The sequence below is a fragment of the Rhinatrema bivittatum genome, chromosome 1, assembly GCF_901001135.1.
Source record: "Rhinatrema bivittatum chromosome 1, aRhiBiv1.1, whole genome shotgun sequence".
Lineage (NCBI taxonomy): Eukaryota > Metazoa > Chordata > Amphibia > Gymnophiona > Rhinatrematidae > Rhinatrema > Rhinatrema bivittatum.
In genome coordinates, this window is record NC_042615.1 from 36,262,744 (window position 1) to 36,282,127 (window position 19,384).

At 44.1% G+C, this 19,384-nt stretch overlaps 1 protein-coding gene across 2 annotated transcripts in view; it reads left to right on the plus strand.

The window, feature by feature from the left end:
- NAA15 (N(alpha)-acetyltransferase 15, NatA auxiliary subunit) overlaps positions 1–19,384 on the plus strand; it is a 180,636-nt gene that overhangs the window by 66,883 nt on the left and 94,369 nt on the right. For both annotated transcript variants that reach the window (XM_029595406.1, XM_029595321.1), the window contains exons 4-6: positions 659–816; positions 1,192–1,326; positions 10,372–10,525. In XM_029595406.1, the coding sequence (XP_029451266.1) occupies positions 659–816; positions 1,192–1,326; positions 10,372–10,525 (447 nt within the window). The remainder of the gene's footprint in view (positions 1–658; positions 817–1,191; positions 1,327–10,371; positions 10,526–19,384) is intronic.

Here is a 19,384-nt window from a genome sequence, read left to right on the forward strand (position 1 = left end):
GTCTCTCTCGTTCTTTGGCTGAATGAAAGATATATCGCGATTGTGAAGTTATGGGAAGAGGTATTGGGCCAGGCAGGGTTGAGGACCTCCAGGAAGGGCACGTGCTTCCTTGTGGCGCACTGTGGATGTTTAGAAGACATAGTGCAGCCCTGAGGAGACTGTCTGACTGCTTACCATCTTGGCCCGGAGAATGTGTGCATGCATGCTGCCTCTCCATGGCAGAGGTTAATGGGTTCCTTGTAATCCTCCCCTCCCCAAGAATGATGGACTTCACTTCTGCCTACTTGTAAGATTTGTAGCTTCCCCAGCTGAGTAGGGTGGTAGCCAGATGTTGCCTGGGGATCAGGGAGATTATGATATGATGGTTGGGGGAGGAGGGAATTAACTAGGTGAAAGGGGAGGTATTAGACACCTATTACTTGTAAATAAATGTCTTGATCTTTAGCTAGATCACATATATGATAAATGATCTCTAAAGTTAAATGAAGCTTGGAAACCTTCCACTTTGAAGCTTCATAATCTATCTTCAGGAGAGTAACACAAGCACTAAAGCAAATGCTTAGCTTTGTAGGCATTTGAATCCTTCCGTGGCGCTGGCATTCGTTTTTCTTTCACGTTTTCCTTCAATTGCCATGGTACCCTTAACACCTTTCTTCAGGCTGGCATGTCTACGGCCTTCTCCAGAGGTCCGACAAGAAGTATGATGAAGCAATCAAATGCTACAGAAATGCACTGAAATGGGACAAAGATAATCTGCAAATCCTAAGGGACCTGTCTCTTCTACAGATTCAGATGAGGGACCTTGAGGGTTACCGGGTATGCGGAGCAGTCAGTCTGCAGATCTGGTGATTTAGTACACAAATGAAAAGTATGCTGGGAGAGCCAAGATAAGGTCATTTGTTTACCTGTTCTTTTCAAGTGTGTGTGTGTGTTGTTTTTTTTTTTTCTCAGCGAGTAGATGGGAGCATACATTTTATGTAACTTTTTTATGACTGAATGGTTAGTAATGGTTAACCAGATGATGGAAGCCGTATGGCGAGAACGGTGAATATCTGCAGACGGTCATTTCAGCAGGCGCCAGGCCATCGAGAACTTAAATCGTTGCTTCGTTGTTAGCACAGGGAGAGCAGCCAAGTGTTAGAAGTGGATAGTGTGCTGCATACCATGCTCTGAGCCTTGTATGTTTTTCAGGAAACCAGGTACCAGTTGCTTCACTTACGACCTGCGCAACGGGCGTCGTGGATAGGGTATGCCATTGCTTACCATCTGCTGGAAGATTATGAAATGGCGGCAAAGATTTTAGAGGAGTTTCGAAAGACACAACAGGTACCGTGAGGAGCATGTTAGGAAATATTACTGTGCTGATTAGGGAAAGAATTTCTCTCTTTTTTTTTTTTAATCTTTTTGGGGATTTTTTTTTTTTTTAATCTTTTTGGGGATATATATATTTTTTTCAGTATCTCTGACCCTGCAACTGCATTTACTGTTAAACACACTAATTGAAAATCTTTTTTTGAAACAGGAAAACTGATCTCCCCCCCCCCCCCCCCCACCTCGCATTACATCTGATAACACTAAGATGCAGTCTGAAGTCATTCTTTATAGTTACTACAATTATTAGAATAAAGGTTTGCATTCTGATTTCCTCGCTCAGTGATTATTGGTGCCAGAGTGCACTTAGATCTGTCCTTAGGAATTTTAGGGGTTAGATAATGTATGATCAGAGAATTTAAATATGCATTCTATGTGATTTCCAATGAGGACACAGTAAAAATAATTACAGAGTTCACAAAGTCCTTTGCATTTGAACTTGCTAGAATCAGCCAATGTGTAGTGATCAGTTTTCCTTTCTAATGTTCTGTTTGTTCTCGGCCGTGGTGGACAAAGACTTAAGAACCATTGCAACTTATGAGGGGTCAGGGCTGTCATTTGACCCTCCCACAGTGCAGGAGCAGCCTCTGCAGGGAGAATGATGAGTGCAGACTTCATGTCCCAACAGCTGCTCCTCACCTTCTCCCACAATTCGCACATCCATTCTAAAAATGGAGTGTGGGAAGAAAGAGAAGGGTCAGCTGTCTTGTCCACCGTTGGGTCTTCGCCCCCCCCCTTCCCCGCATCTCCGGAGGGTCACAATGAAGGGGAGGCCCCTTATGACCTCTGGGAGGGGGAGGTGTCCGTATCCTCCCCTGAGGAATAGGAGGATCTGACTTCCGAGCCCTCTCCTCCGGAAGAGCAACGAAGATCTCCCCCAGAGGGCCTCTCCTTCGCGGGATTTGTAAAGGCCATGGCAGAATCGGTGCCTTTCCAGCTTTTAACAGAGCAGGACACCAGGCAAACGATGCTTGAGATTCTACAATTCATAGATGCTCGAAAGAGGTGGTCTCTGTGCCAGTCCATGATATCTTCAAGGAGCTGGTAACCCGCCTTTGGGAACACCCCATCTCGGTGCCACCTGTTAACCGGAAGACTGACGCGGTATACCTAATCCAGCCGTCCACTGGATTCGACCGCCGTCAACTCCCCCACCAATCTGTGGTGGTAGAGTCAGCCCTAAAGAAGGTGAAAAGGATCCACACCCATGCCTCTGCTCCCCCAGAGAGAGAGCACGGGGCTCTCGAGGCCCTTGAATGCCGGGTGTTTCAGGGCGCCATGTTGACTGCCCGGATAGCTTGCTACCAATTATACATGGGGCAGTACTCCAGGAACCTATAGAAACAGGCCCTTGAATTTAGTGAGCACCTACCACAGCAGTTCCAGGAGGATTTCCAGACAATTGTCCAGCAGGCCTGGAATGCGATAAGCAGGAGGTTCGCTCTGCTTATTACATCTCTGAGAGAGCCATGAGAACCGCTGCAGCGGGCATAGGAGCCTGGCAGACAGCATGGCTGCGAGCCTCAGACTTGCGTCTTGAGATCTAAGACCATCTGGCTGATTTGCCGTGTACAGGGGAAAATCTGTTCAGAGACAGAATTAAGGAGGCGGTGTCACAGCTGAAGGACTATCAGGAGACCGTTCAGCAGTTGTCAGCTAGTACCTCTGACACCCAGCCATCCAAGAAGCCCCCATGGTAATACCCAAAGAGTCCTTTCTATCAACCTTGAAAATACTACCCACCAGCACCGAGGTCCAGGGCTCAATGGCCTACTCCCAGGGCAAGGCCAAGGCAACCTTGACCACCCCAGGCAACCACTGTTCCACCACAGAACCCTGCCATGGGGTTTTGGAGCATGAGCCAACCTTCTCCACCAGGCACCGTCCCCCGGGTTGGGAGTTAGCTCCAGCTGTTTGCAGATCAATGGACCTCGATCACATCGGACCTTTGGATCCTGTCCATCGTGCATCAGGGTTACTAGTTGCATTTCCAGCGACTTCCACCCTGCTCACCTTCATGTCCCTGGTGGAGAGAAGCAGGGGATTTACATATACTTCGGATAGTGCTCGCCGCCCTCGTTCTGTTTGTTCAGGTCAAATCCATGCCACCCAGCCAACAGGGCCAGGGGTTCTACTCCTGGTATTTTCTAATCCCTCAAGAAAATGGGTGGCCTACGAACCATTCTGGACTTGAGAGCTTTAAACCATTTTTTGGTGAAAGAAAAGTTCAAAATGGTCTCGCTGGGCAATCTGATTTTCGTTCTTAAGGCGGGAGATTGGTTCTGTTCCCTCGATCTAAAAGACGCATACGCCCATATCCCCTTTCTTTCTGTCGGATAGGCAGTACTTGTGATTTGTGGTCAACAGGAATCACTATCAGTATCGCGTTCTACCCTTTGGCCTGGCATCCTTGCCCCGGGTCTTTACTAAATATCTGGTGGTTGTCGGAGCCCATCTTCGAAGATAGGGGATTCATGTGTTTCCTTACCTCAACGATTGGCTTATCAAGGGCAACTCCCAGCAAGGGGCTTAGAATTCCATGCACATCATGATCCAGGCTTTGGAGACCCTGGGGTTTCTGATCAACCGTCATTGCAACTGGACTTTATCGGAGCTCGACTGGACACAGTCCAGGCGAAGGCTTTCCTGCCCCGGGTCAGGGTGGAGATCCTTGCGGCTCTTGCTCAAGAGGTCTCCTGTTGCCCCTTTGTCTCGGCACACCAGTTCCTCCGTCTGCTGGGTCACATGGCAGCGACTGTGCATTTCACCCCCTTTCCTCAGCTGCACATGCTCAGAGAATAGTGAATGTTGTGTTCTCAGTGGTGTCTGGCTATTCAGGTCCTGCTACATCACAAAACTGTTGTAACAATCTCTCCAGTGGTGGGCACCCCCCTCAAATCTGGAGCGGGGATACCTCTTTTGGAGCCCTCAACCCCAGGCCACCCTCACCACTGACGCATCTCGGATGGGGTCGGGAGCACATGTTGCAGGCTTCCACCCCCAGAAGTTTTGGTCTGCTCAGGAATCGCAGCTTTAGATCAACCTTTTGGTGTTGAGAGCAATTCAGTACGCCCTTCGGGTGTTCCCAGAGCAACTCCTGAACAAAGTGGTTCTGGTTCAGACCGACAATCAGGTTGCCATGTGGTATCTGAACAAGCAGGGGGGAACTGGGTCCTTCCCTCTCTATCAGGAAATGGACCACACTTGGTCAAGGGCCATTGAAATGGCATCACCCTCCGGGCAGTGTATCTTCCGGGGGTGGACAACACCCTAGCAGATGCCTCGAGCCTGGGCGTTCAGGTCTCATGAGTGGTCCCTCAGTCAAGAAGTAGCAAACCAGATCTTTCACTCCTAGGGGACACCGGACATAGACCTCTTTGCCTCCTTGGAAAACAGGAAAGTGCCCCGCTTCTGCTCCCTCAGCCAAAGGAGCAGGAGGGTCGATGGATGATGCTTTCTTGATTCACTAGGGCCTTGGGGTGCTGTACGCTTACTCTCCCCTTCCTCTCATATTGAAAACGCTCCAGAAATTCTAGCAGGATCAGGGTTCTATGATTCTGATTGCCCCCTTCTGGCCCTGTCAGGTTTGGTTTCCGACCCTTTGGGACCTGGCCTCGCACCCCCCGATCAATTGGGGACGGCTCCAGACCTAATCACCCAGGACCAGGGCAGGCTCCACCACCCTAACGTGCAAGCCGTGGCTCTCATGGTTGGATGTTGACTGGGTGATTGTGTGGGCCCTTGGCCTCTCAGAAAGGATGTCACATGTTGTTATGGAGTCCAGAAAATCTTCCACCAGAAAATCTTATAATCTAAAGTAGAAAAAGTTCTCATCTTGGTGCGAGGGATGCAGTCTGGATCCCTTCTCTTACTCCCCTTCCGCACTCAGACTACCTGTTGTCCCTCTCATAATCTGGTCTAAAGACCACTTCAGTGAGGGTTCACCTCAGAGCCATTGGGGCATACCATCAGAAAACGGATGGTACTGCTATTTCTTCCCATCTGCTCGTGGGCCAATTCATGAGGGGCTTATTACAACTGAAGCCCCCTACTCGCCCTGGTCTCCTGGGATCTCAACATAGTCCTTTTGCAACTCATGAAATCTCCATTAGAGCCATCGTGTTTTTGCGATCTAAAGTACCTTTTCTGGAAAGTTATCTTCTTGGTCACAGTTACATCAGCTGGCAGGGTTGGTGAACTGCAAGCTCTCGTGTCATACCCAATTTATGCAAAGTTTTGTCATGACAAGGTGGTCCTGTGAACACATCCGAAGTTCCTTCCCAAAGTGGTGTCAGAGTTCCATCTCCACCAGTCTATTGTGTTGCCTTCCTTTTTCCCAAGGCCTCATGCTCCACCAGGGAGAATGTGCGCTACACACATTGGACTGCAAGAGGGTGCTTGCCTTTTACTTGGAACAGCGCCTCACTGCGTATCCACTCAGCCTTTTGTCTCCTTCGACAGAAACCGATAAGGAGTCACTGTCTCTCAACAGACCCTATCTCATTGGCTAGCGGACTGCATTGCTTTCTGCTACGCACAGATGGGCTTGCAACTTGACGGTCACGTCAAAGCTCACGCCATCTGGGTCAAGTCAGTCTCCGTGGCTCACTTGCATGCAGTCACCATTCACAAGATTTGCAGTGTGGCAACCTGGAGTTCCCTCCACACTTTTGCCTCACATTACTACCTGGACAAGGATGGCCAGCAGGACAGTTGTTTTGGACAGTCCATGCTCCGTAATCTCTTCCAGCCATGAAAACCCAACTCTCCGTCCGTGGGCCCTATCCTTGGGTGCAGACTTGCTCCTGTGGTTGATGCAGCTCTAGTTGTTGTGCATGTTGGCACCTGTTCTCTGCTGCACATGTTCAGAGAAGCCTGGAGCTACTTAATCACCCATCCTGCTTGTCCTTGGAGAAAGCGGAGTTGCTTACCTGTAACAGGTGTTCTCCAAGGACAGCAGGATGTTAGTCCTCACGAAACATGCCCACTGCCCCGCAGAGTTTGGTTTTCTCTTGGTTTATTTTATTTTTTTGCGAACTCTGTTATTAGAGTCAAGAAGGACCCCACGTGAATGCATGGTTAGCAGCATGCTCAGCATGCTCAGTGTGCTTGTCAAAGTTTTCCATGCCAGGCTCCAGTGGATAGTATCACCCATATGTGAGGACTAACATCCTGCTGCCCTTGGAGAACACCTGTTACAGGAAAGCAACTCCGCTAGACAGATTCATGTTGTAATATTTAATTCCAAATTACTCTTTGAAACAGTTAAAAACCTAATCAAGGGCCCATCTTCCTCCATATCAAAGAACTCATGCAGTGAATATGCTACCTCATTGTTAAACAAAATTAATAATCTAAAAACACAATTCTCCACCTGCTTACCAACAAAAGAGCCAAATGAAAAATTTGGTCAAGTGAAATGGAACTCATTCAACCCAGTATCCAAATTTGAAATAAACCAAATCATCACAAAAATCAAACCTGCTATCCACCTACTGGACCCTATACCTGCTAGTGCCTTGAAAACAGTAAAAAGTGTAATAACTCCAATATTCCCAACCATAATAAACCACTCTCTAGCAGAAGGAATGGTCCCCACTAGTGCAAAACAAGCTGTGATTAAACCAGTCCTAAAAAATAAAACTGGCAGAATTGATGATTGGGATAATTACCAACCAATATCCACCCTACGTTTTCTTTGCTATAGTCCTTGAAAAAGAAGAGTTATCACAATTAGAGAACCACCTAGAAGACAATAATATACTATACCCAAGCCAATTTGGATTCACAAAAAATCGCTCATCAGAATCCCTACTCATTTCCTTAGCCAACTCTGTACTACATGGGTTTGACAACAATGAATCATATATCCTGGTACTAATTGATCTAATAGCAGCATTCAACACAGTTCACCATACCCTGCTATGCCACCAGCTGAGAGAAATCAGAATAGACGGAAAAGTTAACAAATAGCTCTCTTCCTTCCTAAAAGATAGGGCATACCAAGTCATACTGGGCAAATTTCTGACAACTTCCCAATCGATACAGGTGTCCCCTAAAGTTTAGCACTCTCAGCCACTCTATTCAACATCTGTCTGCTGCTATATGTGCATTAACTAGCAAATCTAGGAATCAACTTCTTCCTATATGCAGAACATACAATTCTACATCCCTTTCGACAAAACATTTGAAAAAACTGCATCGTCTGTCAACACACATGAAGGCAATGCAACAAAATCTTTCCCAACTGAAATAACTGTAACCCCCCCCCAAAAAAAAACCAAACTGAAATTGTGTGGTCAAAGAGAGATACGATAATCAAACTCCCAACAATAGACCTATGAATTATTATTACTCCCTCAGATTAAGTACGGGACCTAGGAATACAGATCGATGAGAACTTCACTGTGAAAAAGCATATAAGCAAATTAATCAAAACAGGATACTCCAAGCTGAAAATAGTACATCGGCTGAAACCTTTATTAACAGTACAGGACTTCTGCACTGGCTTACAAACTTTAATATTTTCAAACTTACGACTATTGCAACTCCCTATTACTAGACGTACCCTCAGGTCTACTAAAGTCACTACAATTACTTCAAAATGTCTCTGCTAGACTCTTACTGGGGACAAGGAAATTTGCCCACATCATCCCCTTGCTGATAGCACTGCACTGGCTTCCTGTACAATCCAGAATTCATTATAAATTATTAGCCCAGATTTTCAATATCATCAGCAATAATAACCCATGCTTATTAGGAGTGTCACTTCAACATTACACACCATAGAGAACCTTAAGATCACAAAACAAAGGACTTCTAAAGGTGCCATCTATTCGGAACACACACCAAATGCAAATAAGAGAACGAATGTTTTCCATAGCGGGCCCCAAGTTATGGAATTGTCTTCCAGAGTCATTACGTCAGATGACAGAGAGAGAGCTTCAAGTGTGAGCTAAAAACATGGCTCCTTAGAAATGCATACGATTTAACGTAAAATCCCAAAATGCTGATAACTGCAATGTCAGTTCCAGAGATTGTTAGCGGAGCGAGCAATATGGACCAAATGATGTTAAATGTATTATCAGAATCTGTAGTTGCTGCTGTTTCAATCTAGAAAATGTATGAATATGTACTAGATTATATATTACGCAATGTGTTGACCTAGAATATGTATGGATATGAATGAGAATATGCATTTGCTGTTGTGTTAACCTAGAATATGAAAGCTGACAAAGTTCGTGAATGTCGACCAAGAATTTTAAAGCTGACTTTGTAAACCGTTGTGATCTTCTTTTGGATCGACGGCACATGAAACGCCTAAATAAATAAGTAAATGTTTCTGGAACAATGTTCAACTCCTTCCTTTCATTGCCCATTTAAGATTGTTTTTAAGCATCATCATCGTATTTGTCTCTCTAAAATGTGGAAAAAGTGTGTTTTGTTCCATTCGCATTTATGGTTCTTGAGCCCTTTTGCTGCATACATAAAACAACTCAGCCAGTTGCATTCCATGTGCGTGGCTCTGTTTGGGTTGCTCGTCTTTGGAGAAGGGGCTGTTAGGTACCTGTAATGTTCTCTGAAGATGACTCATTACTAGTGTCTCACAAGCCAGTCTTTTCATTTATTTTGGAACTGCCTGTGGGCTGTACTCAAGAAACAGATTGCTATTATTGATCTCTTAGGGCGGTGATTACTCTTTGCTGCCTTTGAGGAGCTTTGCCAAAGTTAGAGTATTTAAGAGAGTTTTCCTGCCCCCCTGGTGGTGAATTACCAGCGGGCATGAGTCCATGGCAGCATTTGACAACGTTACTACATATTTTTTATAAATAATTTTGAAATCTGGCCCTTTTTAAAATGCTTTTGCATAACAAGTGCAAATGATCCCATGTATACATTAATTTCCCAGAACAGTTATTAGAGCTAAGTAACTACCCTAGTCAATATGACTCTTAGAGAAAAAACATTCTGCAAGGCCGTATTCAATAAAGGTGTTTTTTTTTCCTTAGGTACAGAATTCTTTTTTGAATAAGGCCTTGAGTGTCACTGTAAGAACAGCACTTGGTTCTGCCTGAGCTGTTAGTGACAGTGAAGCAGTAGTCCCAAGTTAACTTGAGTAAGAGGAGCTGAAACCAAGAGAAGTCCATTAGCTGCTATTAATCAAATTGACTTAGGGAATGGCCTCTGCTATTACTGGCATCAGCAGCATGGGATCGTCTTAGTGTTTGGGTGCTTGCCAGATTCTTGTGGCCTGGTTTGGCCTCTGTTGGAAACAGGATGCTGGGCTTGATGGGACCCTTGGTCTGACCCAGCATGGCAATTTCTTATGTTCTTATGAAATCCATGTCAATTCAAACTCGCAAAAAGTGTCCCATATATTGTTTCTGGGATAATCTTTCAAATTATTAAGGGGGAAAAAACCTCCACTATTAAAAGACCATGGCTCATAACAATGACTTTCAGAACAAAAACATTTTTAAGGAGGAAATGAAATGTTTCATAAATCTACAATGCATTACTGGCTTGCTATGTGTCAGTTTTAATCACGAAATCCATGGCATTTGCTGGGCAACAGAGTGTTAAGTTCGGAGCAGTCTTGACTGGCTTTGCTGCCACTATTCCTCTCTAAATGCTCTCTGTCCTTTTGACAATGATCTGATTAAAAAATATATATGTATGAAGTGATTGGTAAACAGCAGCTTCTTAAAAGTTTATTTTCTTAAAGTCTGAACTGAATTTTCTGTATGTAGTAGAAGGATGACAGTTGATATTTATGCAGAGATACTGGCGAAACTTTTTTTACTGCATTATTTTATTTTATCTTTTGTTGTTTTTATCATTTTATTTCATTCTTATAATGTCAAATTTTACTATGTAATCTTATCTGTTTTATTGTATAATTGCACACCGTTATGATTGAATACAGATTGAAGGCATAGAAATGCAATAAATAAATTAAATAAAAGCGAAACACAAGATTCCTGTTTTGTATGTATCTAGACATCTCCTGACAAAGTGGACTATGAGTACAGCGAGTTGCTTTTGTATCAGAATCAAGTTCTCCGGGAAGCAGAACTCTACAAAGAGGCTTTGGACCACCTCTTCACCTATGAAAAGCAAATCTGTGATAAGCTGGCTGTAGAAGAGACCAAAGGTACTGTCTTGTGTGAGATGCTGTTAGTAAGTGTACTTAATCTGTTAACTGCTTTGGTGGGCATTTTTAAATGTTCTGTCCATAGGACTGTGGGGTAGACCAAGAAAAGTAATTAAGTGGGACACTTTAGATGTGCAAAAAATTATCCTAAAATTTACAGAAATCTTACACTTCCTAGTCAGCCAGCCAGACCAGTCCAGACGCATGGATTTATACTTCCCAACCAGCAGATGGAGACAGAGACTGAGACTTAACAGGTTTGCTGTAGAAGCTCCCATGCTAATCTCCGCCTACCAGTATTCTGTTTCTCCAGCAAATGGCAGACAAGCATGCAGTGCTGTGAGCTGAGGCCTGGTTAGGCCAGATGAAGAAGATAGAAATTTGGATGAGCATTTCTTGAGGTGAAAGTCTTGTAGTCCTTTCCTTAGTTGAGCACAGCCACCGGACCAGGGGCTTCCAGTTGTTGGAACAGCCTTCTCCCTGGCTACAGTTCCTGGAATCTACATCTCTTTCCCCTCCCTCCTCATTTTTTCCACAGTTTCTCCTCTTAAAAAAAAAAAAAGAGAGAAAAGACTAAACAAGGCTTCCCTCGCTATATTTTCCTCCCTTCTCCTAAACTCTGTAGCTATGCCTGGTGCCTTCTTGTTAAAACTATTTAAAAAAAAGAAAGCAGAAGAAGTTTGCTGTCTGAGGGTGAGTTGTAGTTACTGATTTTTTTTTTTTTTTTTTCCTGTCAGCGGTGTGATCATAGATTGCAGGCTGAGATAGGGGAGGAAGTAGTGGCGTTGCTTCAGGAGTGCGGGAAGCATTTAGTAGTTTACGGTGCATGTTGATTGCACTGTCAGGCACCGGAAGAGGGTCAGCTCTGGAAATCTTCTGGAAGGAGAGTGGGAGAGGGCAGCATGTGGAGTCTGTCTTGGGGCGAGTTGCTGTGTTGCTGGGGTTGTCTGCAGGTCGTTCCTGCCAACGTGCTTGCCTTACTTGGACCCACGAGAAGAGAGCAGCTGAAAACAAAAGCCTCCTTTGCTGGTTCCGTTGGTCTTGGACCTTACAAGTGATTTGGCCTGCAGCTCCTTCGGGTAGAGCAGTTCCTTTTTTTTTTTTCTTCTTCTTCACATGGAAATGTGATTCCTTCCTCTTCCTGGGCCTCTCGTTTCATGGCCTTTTTTTTCTTACAGGGCTGAATGCAGCTCCGGGTCTTTCTCCAGCAGGCATGCCCTTCCCGGGAACTCTTTCTGTGAATCTAGAGCAGAAGAGAGAAGGATTGAGAGGGCAGGAAGTCCAGCAATTTTGTTCTGTCATTTTTTTAAAGAGATAGTTGGAGGAGGGGGGAATGTTCTCCCAGGGAAGAGGATGTTTCATCTGTGGTTTGGTTGTTCCACAAAGAGGAACTTTCTTCCATAATTTCACAGTTCCTAAGGACACTGAAAGTAGCGGAAGAAAAAGGGGGAGGGGGGTCTGTTTACTCTGAAAACCATATTAATGAGTTTAAGGAAACAAAATGATTTGATATCTGTTTAATGAATACCCTAGGGATAAATCTATAGAGGGTAAGACCATGGCGAGGCTGTATCTCTCCTGTTTCAGGAAAGGAAAGCTGAAAATTCCTAAGGTGGGCCTGTTCATTTGTGCTGCCATTAGAAGGACTACTAATCCTGTGGGAAGGGGGCTCTGTCGTCAAGGATGCTCAGGATAGGAAGATAGAGGTTGTGTTTAAGCAGGTATCTGAGGCTGTTGGTTTGGTGTTGTAGGCTGCTGTGTACAGCAATGTTACTGCTAGGGCAGGACTGTATTTGTCTCATCCCATCCAGGAAAATTATTTGGGGTGCAGGGGCAGGGTCTTGGAAGAAGGTAGCTCAGGTGGAACCAGGGATAGTGTTTTTGGCAAACATCTCATATGAATTGGTCTAGGCTTCAGGTTGGCTTCCATTGTAGCTGTCCATCATTGTTCCGGGTTCGGACCAAGAAGGCGCATCCTAAGACTTCTGTCTTTCACAAATGCACATTGAGTTAAAACACCTCGATGCCAGGTAAAAGTAATAATAGATTTATTACTAGCTTATAGGAATAATTAGACAAAGAGAATTGCTCAGATAACACTAAATGGTTGATTGCAACAATCAGACAAGGAAAACAATCAAAATTATTTTATTTATTTAGTAGTATGTGAAGCAAAGTAGATGCTCCTTACAATGTTCTTTAGGACCCAAGGTGTCGAGGGCCTCCTGAAGTGTGTAATGTTTGATCACTCACAGTTTTGCTAATTATACTACTTGTGAGAAATCTAACACTGCTTGAGACAGGCGTGCACCCCTCACCCCCCTTGTTCTTATCAGTCCTGACCCCACAGTTCAGCACATTAGACCCTAGTGCTGCTTTGATGTTTACTTTTTAACACTTGGGTCTTGTCTACAGCTCCCAGAAGCCATATGTTTGTAGGGTAAGGGTGGTAACCTCACTATTATTCCTGATGTTAAGATTAGTGTTCAGTCTTGCTGAGGCCCACTAGTGTTACCAACCCTTTTTGATTTCAGTTGATTTGGCTCAGATTAATTCCATAACAATTGCACCCACCTTGAATATTGTGTACAGTTGTGGTCGCTGCATCTCAAAAAAGATATAGTTGCGATGGAGAAGGTACAGAGAAGGGCAACCAAAATGATAAAGGGGATGGAACAGCTCCCCTGTGAGGAAAGGCTGAAGAGGTTAGGGCTGTTCAGCTTGGAGAAGAGACGGCTGAGGGGGGATATGATAGAGGTCTTTAAGATCATTAGAGGTCTAGAACGGGTAGATGTGACTCAGATATTTACACTTTCGAATAATAGAAGGACTAGGGGGCATTCCATGAAGTTAGCAAGTAGCACATTTAAGACTAATCGGAGAACATTCTTTCACTCAATGCACAATTGAGTTCTGGAATTTGTTGCCAGAGGATGTGGTTAGTGTAGCTGGGTTCAAAAAAGGTTTGGATAAGTTCTTGGAAGAGAAGTCCATTAACGGCTATTAATCAAGTTTACTTAGGGAATAGCCACTGCTATTAATTGCATCAGTAGCATGGGATCTTCTTAGTGTTTGTGTAATTGCCAGGTTCTGGTGACCTGGTTTGGCCTCTGTTGGAAACAAGATGCTGGGCTTGATGGACCCTTGATCTGACCCAGCATGGCAATTTCTTATGTTCTTATGCTGTGGCTATGTAACTGGTCAGCAGATTTGACAAGGTGTGCCAAACTTTCCTTCAAGGAGAAGATGTAGGAAAGCTGGTGGAAACCACGGGGGCACTCAATCCCCCGCCCCCCCCCCACACCCCATGACAAGCCTTAGAGGATGTTGTGACCAGCTCCGGTTAGGAGCTGCTTTAGAGATTCCAAGCTTGTAATGCCAGGAAGGTCAGTGAGTAACCAGCGATCTAGACCCTTTAATAGATTCCACTCTTTTTAGAGCTCCAACAAGGGAAGTAAGAATGGAGTCGAGAGAGGAGGGCAGGGGCTCTGAAGTTCATAGACCTTCCAGTGAAAGTGCAGGAGGCCACTGTCTGGCATAAAGGTTAGATGGGAAGTTGTCAGTCTTTTACAGGAAGATGGATCCACATTACTTCAGATCAGTGGGTCTTAGAAGTCATCAGGGATGGCTACACTCTGGCGTTTTCTTGTCTTATTTTGAATGCGTTATGGTTTCCCCTTGTTGCTCCATTCAGACAAGGAAGCTGTATGAATGCTTTTGCGATTGCTGCATATAGGGGCGTTGCTTCTGTTCCCATCCTCTCAGAGTTGGGATCGGTACTCTGTTTACTTTGAGTTAATTAAGAAGAAGGGTATATTTGTCCCTATTCTGGACAGAAGCAGATTTGCCATCTGAAGGTGTTCCACTTCAGGATGGAGATTCTGAAGTCGATTATAGTAGCAATACAACAAGAAGAACTGTTAATGTCATTGGATCTGACAGAAGCATTTTTACAGTAGATTTCTTGATGAAAAAAAGGCTTCAGAATTATCTTTGCTGTAATTGGAGGGCACATTCAGTGATAGGCTCTCCTTTTCGGATTGGCCACAGCACCAACATTTTTTTCCAAGGTGGTGGTTGTGGTGATGGCCCTGTGTAGATAAATTATTTTGGTGGATTTGTGTCTGGACGATTGATCTGAGCTAAGTCAGCCCAGGAAACCAAATGAGCGATTGCCAGAGTGATGCAATTGTTGCAGGACTTGGGCTGGGTTTTCATTTTGACAACAGCAACTTATTACCCTCTGTCTCTGAAGTACCTGGAGATTCAGTTAGACACCAGGGAAGACTGCATCTGCTTAACAGATATTAAGCTCCAGAAGTGCAGAACCAGATACCTGGTTTATCGATGATTCAGAGATCCACAGTATAGATTTATCTTCAGTTACTGGGCTCCATGGCAGTTGTCTTGGATTTAGTTCCTTGGGTAAGGGGGTACATAAAATTCTTACAGAGGGCCTTGATCTCAAAGTGATCACCTCAGTCCCAAGTGTATTCCATAAGGCTCCTTCTGATGACATAAACTAGGGAGAATTTTGCTTTAGTTGCTGGTACGCAAGATTCTGGAAGTGGGAGTGGATCTCTTATCTTGAGTCTTCCATTTGGATAAAGATGACCTCAGGTGCCGGTCTCTAGGGATGAAATGTTCACTGTCAAGACCTAGTGGTTCAACGTACTTGGAATCAGAAAGAAACAGAGCGGTTCATCAGTCGGTTGGAAACCAGAGTGATAAGGAAGGCATTCCTTCAGTTTGCTCCTATTCTTCAGAGTCAGGCAGTAAGGACCTTGTCACCCACTGCTATGATGGTGACGTGTTTTCCCAAGGGGGGACCAGGCATCGGCATGTAGCAGAAGAAGTAGATCTGCTGTTAGACTGGCTGGAGAAGCATGTAAATGGGATACCCGCTACTCACATAGTGGAAATAGAGAATGTACAAGAAGACTTCTTCAATCGAAACAGACTAGACCCCAGAGAATAGTCTGGCCCAGGAGGCATTCTCCCAGGTTGTGTCCAAATGGGGAGAACCAGTGATGGACTTGATGGCGGTCAGTCACCCAGAGATGTAAAGATTTTTCACCTGAAAAATGGTAAGAGGATCATCTGGTTTGTATACCCTGATTAAAGATCGGCCAGTTCAGAATCATCTTTATATGTTCTCTCCATGGCCACTGGTGTGCAGGGTCTTGCAGAAGATTCCTAGGCATTGGGGGCAAATGTTGGTAGCTCCCACTTGGCCACGGTGTCCCTGATATGAGGATCTAGTGAGGATGCTGAATTGGATCTGCTACTATTGACTTAGTATGGGAGGGGGCAACTGTTCAAGCACTATTGGTTCACGAGGATCTGTCTCTGTAGTGAGTTGATTGCTGTGTGTTACCTGTCGGAAATCAGAGACACACACATACTGGTAAATGAGTATAGTATATATACTGAAAAAGATAGTTGTTAAGCATGCAGTGTATACAACAACAATATACTGAGAAGCATCATTGTGGTTATATGGGACCACTTATGATGAGAATGGCCCAGAGAGGGGAAAGAGTTGGAGTAAGTATTTACAAGGATAGGTCTTCGGTTATCATGCAGCTGAGTGTTCAGGTGAGTGATCAGGTGAGTTCCTGTCCCCTCCAGTCAGGTATGGCAACTGAGAGCAAGGCGTCGACTCTCCTAGGTTTGAGGACTCTGTGCTGGGGTTCAGATCTGTTCAGGTCTCTTCTCACTTGTTCAGCTTTTGTTGCTGTGATCTTCTTTTATGCTTCCTGGACCAGATCTGGCCTATTGCAGGCTCAGTTCTATTTGCTACACAGCCATCACCCCAACCAGGAACTACAGGGGTCCTACTGCTACATGTTAAGTCATGTAGACATCTTTGCTTCATTTCTTACTAAGGCCCGATATGGTTCCTTATTTCTAAGCTACAGTGGCTAGTTCTTCATTTCTGAACTACAGTGTCTCTTAAAACTTAAGCAAAGTATTTTCGTCTTATATATGGGCAAGCAGTTTCTTATTGTATATTTATTTTATTTATTTATTTAAATTCTTTTAATATACTGACGCTCAAGACCAGGTCTTATCGTACCGGTTTACAATATGTAACCCTTGGCAGCAATCCATGTTATGTGGGGCTTCCTGACCCTCTTTGTCTCACCAAAATGTCTTCACATCATCTTTCCCTATATTCTAAAAAGTCTCATTTTTGTCTTACGGCTTGGTCCTTGAAAGAGCTCCCATCTGTCAGAGAGAATATTCTCAGAAGATTGTAAATACCTTTTGTGGTACAAGAAACTTTCCATATTCTTGGTGCATGTGAGAATCTGGAAGTTGTTTGAGGTTTAGCATTCAGTACAGACTATCTTAGAATTCCCTCAGGGCGGATTGGATATGAACTGGCCTTGAACTCCTAAAAGTGTAGGTATCAGCTATTGCCTGTTGCAGAGTCCAGTTGATGGGAAGACTGTTATCATCTCATCTGGATGTGTCTTGTTTCCTTCAGGGAGAGAAGCATATTTAGTCTCCAGGGAGAGAGTCACTACCTGCCTGGAATCTGAATTTGGTGTAGACTGGGTGGTCATTCATTTGAACCTTAGAGTAGTGTTGCTTGAGCTGCTTACTCTTAAGGCAGTGTTTTTTGGTAGCATTGTTCCACTAAACAAATTTTGGTGAAGGAACCCTTTTGGGGTTTTTCAGACAAGATGGTGAAGGGCATGGTTTTGCCCTTTTTCATCTTAAACGAATGGTGTGTCTCCCTTCCTTTCAAAGGGACTCAGGTGGAGAAGAGAGTGCTCAATTTTGTCATTAGACATTAGGCAAATTCTTCTGCCATATTTACAGGTCGCTTATGGTTTCTGAACCTTGGAGCATCACTTTGTTCTGTTTAGTGGTTCTAGAAAGGGTGGAGCAGCTTTGAAGGCTTTTATAGCTTTTTGCATTAAGGAAGGTGATAGTGGACATTGCATATCCAAGAAATTGAGGGCTTATGTTATCAGGGTGCAGGCAGTTTTGAGGGCAGAACTTAGCCTTGGTCGCCTTTGGAGATTTTCAGAGCTTCCAACATGATCTTCCTTGCATACTTTGGAGAACTATCATCTTGACCTTTGAGCCAGGGAAGGGGCTCCTTTGATTTAGTGTCAGTCCAGTAGAGGGATAACTTGGATATATCCCATGCATCTGGACTGGCCTGGCTGGATGAAGAAGAAGAAGAAATTCATTCTTACCTGATAATTTCCTTTCCTGGAGTCCAGCTAGACCAGTTCAGGATCCTCCGTTTTCTGCCAAGTGTATTCTCTTGATTCATTTTCAGAATAATGGTTGTGTTTGCTAGTCAACGTGATGAATATTAAGGTAATAAAACTTATCAAGGGATGCAGGATATATCTAGTCTATTTCTTGTTTTCTGTTTGTTCTTCCTTGGAAGCCCTCTGGATTTTGCATAAGGGCTGAGGGAAAAGTTCAGTGTATTAAAAAGGTTTATCTTAACTTGTTGCATAGAATACTGGCAGGTTGAGGTCAACAGGCCTGTTAGTGCCTGTCTCCATCTGTTGGGTGAGAGGCATAAACCCATGGTTCCAGACTCCTCTGGCTGGACTCAAGGAAGGAAAATAATCAGGTAAGGATTAATTTTTCCTATTTTTGGAGGTGGAAGGTTATTGAAAAAATGCATGAGCTTTTTGACTCCAGGCTTTTCTTAAAATCATATACTGCTTTACTGAGAGAGGAAAATATATATATATTTGCTCAGAGTGTTTGGCAGGTTCACTACACACTTGTGGCAGTACACCTTCTGTATGGTTAACTTTCCCGCAGCCGTAGTGAAATGATTCTTCAAAGCAGCTGGACTATCTAACCTAACTTCAGTTTTGGGTCATGACTTTCTATGGGTAAAACCTATACTTAACATGTTAAAATACATAATCATAAAATTAAATATATAGCAAAATAATACATAACAATTTGGTTCATGATTAAAATACAATAATATATCAAAAGTGCAATCCTAAAAAAATACATCAGCAAGTAATAAGTACATAATCAGAAATGTTTTACCTAAGTAGTTGGCCATTAAAGCATAATCATTGGTACAATCTCCTGTTTTGTTTTGGTTTTTTGGTTCCAAAATTTGCTTTGTTTCAGAGGGATAAGTATGTGCTTAAAGCCCTTGAAAGCATGTGTGGCATAGGAATATAGATATATAAATCTTGAATCTCTTCAGCAGGTTTTTATTTTTTTGGCCTGTTTTTTTTCTCCTGCTGCTTTGGGCTTCCAGTTCAGAACTGGTCTTTATTGGACTATGGTACCATGAGCCATTTTACGGCTAACCAGGGATTTTTTTTCCCCTATTTTCCTCCCCTCCAAACTTAGCTTTTAACAGACCATGGCTTCCTCTGGATCTGATAGGAGTGGATCGTGAAGGTGGCCGCTAGGTGTCACCAGTGAGTGACGAATGGCACTCCCTCATCCCAGGGACTGTGAAAGTTGCCTCTGCAGCATTTGGATCTCCAGCTAACCTGGAAGTCAAATCCAGGTCTACTGCATGGCGGTGTACAACATTACTGCTGGGTCACCAGGCAGGCCCCAGACCATCATTACAGAAAGGTCTAAAAAGCTAAGAAGTTAGATTTCCTGTACGTACCAGGATCTGTCCAGACAGTGGGTTATGTCCCCCGCCCAGCAGATGGAGTCAGGCAAGGCTTCGAAGGGTGCTGGCATAAGTACATGTGCACCCTCTGCAGGAGCTCCGTATACTTCTGACTCCAGCAGATGTGAGCAGGGGAATCTGGTGCTTCCCCCTTCTTGAAGGATTTCTTTTTGGTTTTCCTCTTTACTTTTCTTAGGCTGGATCAAGTTTGTTCTTAAAGTTGT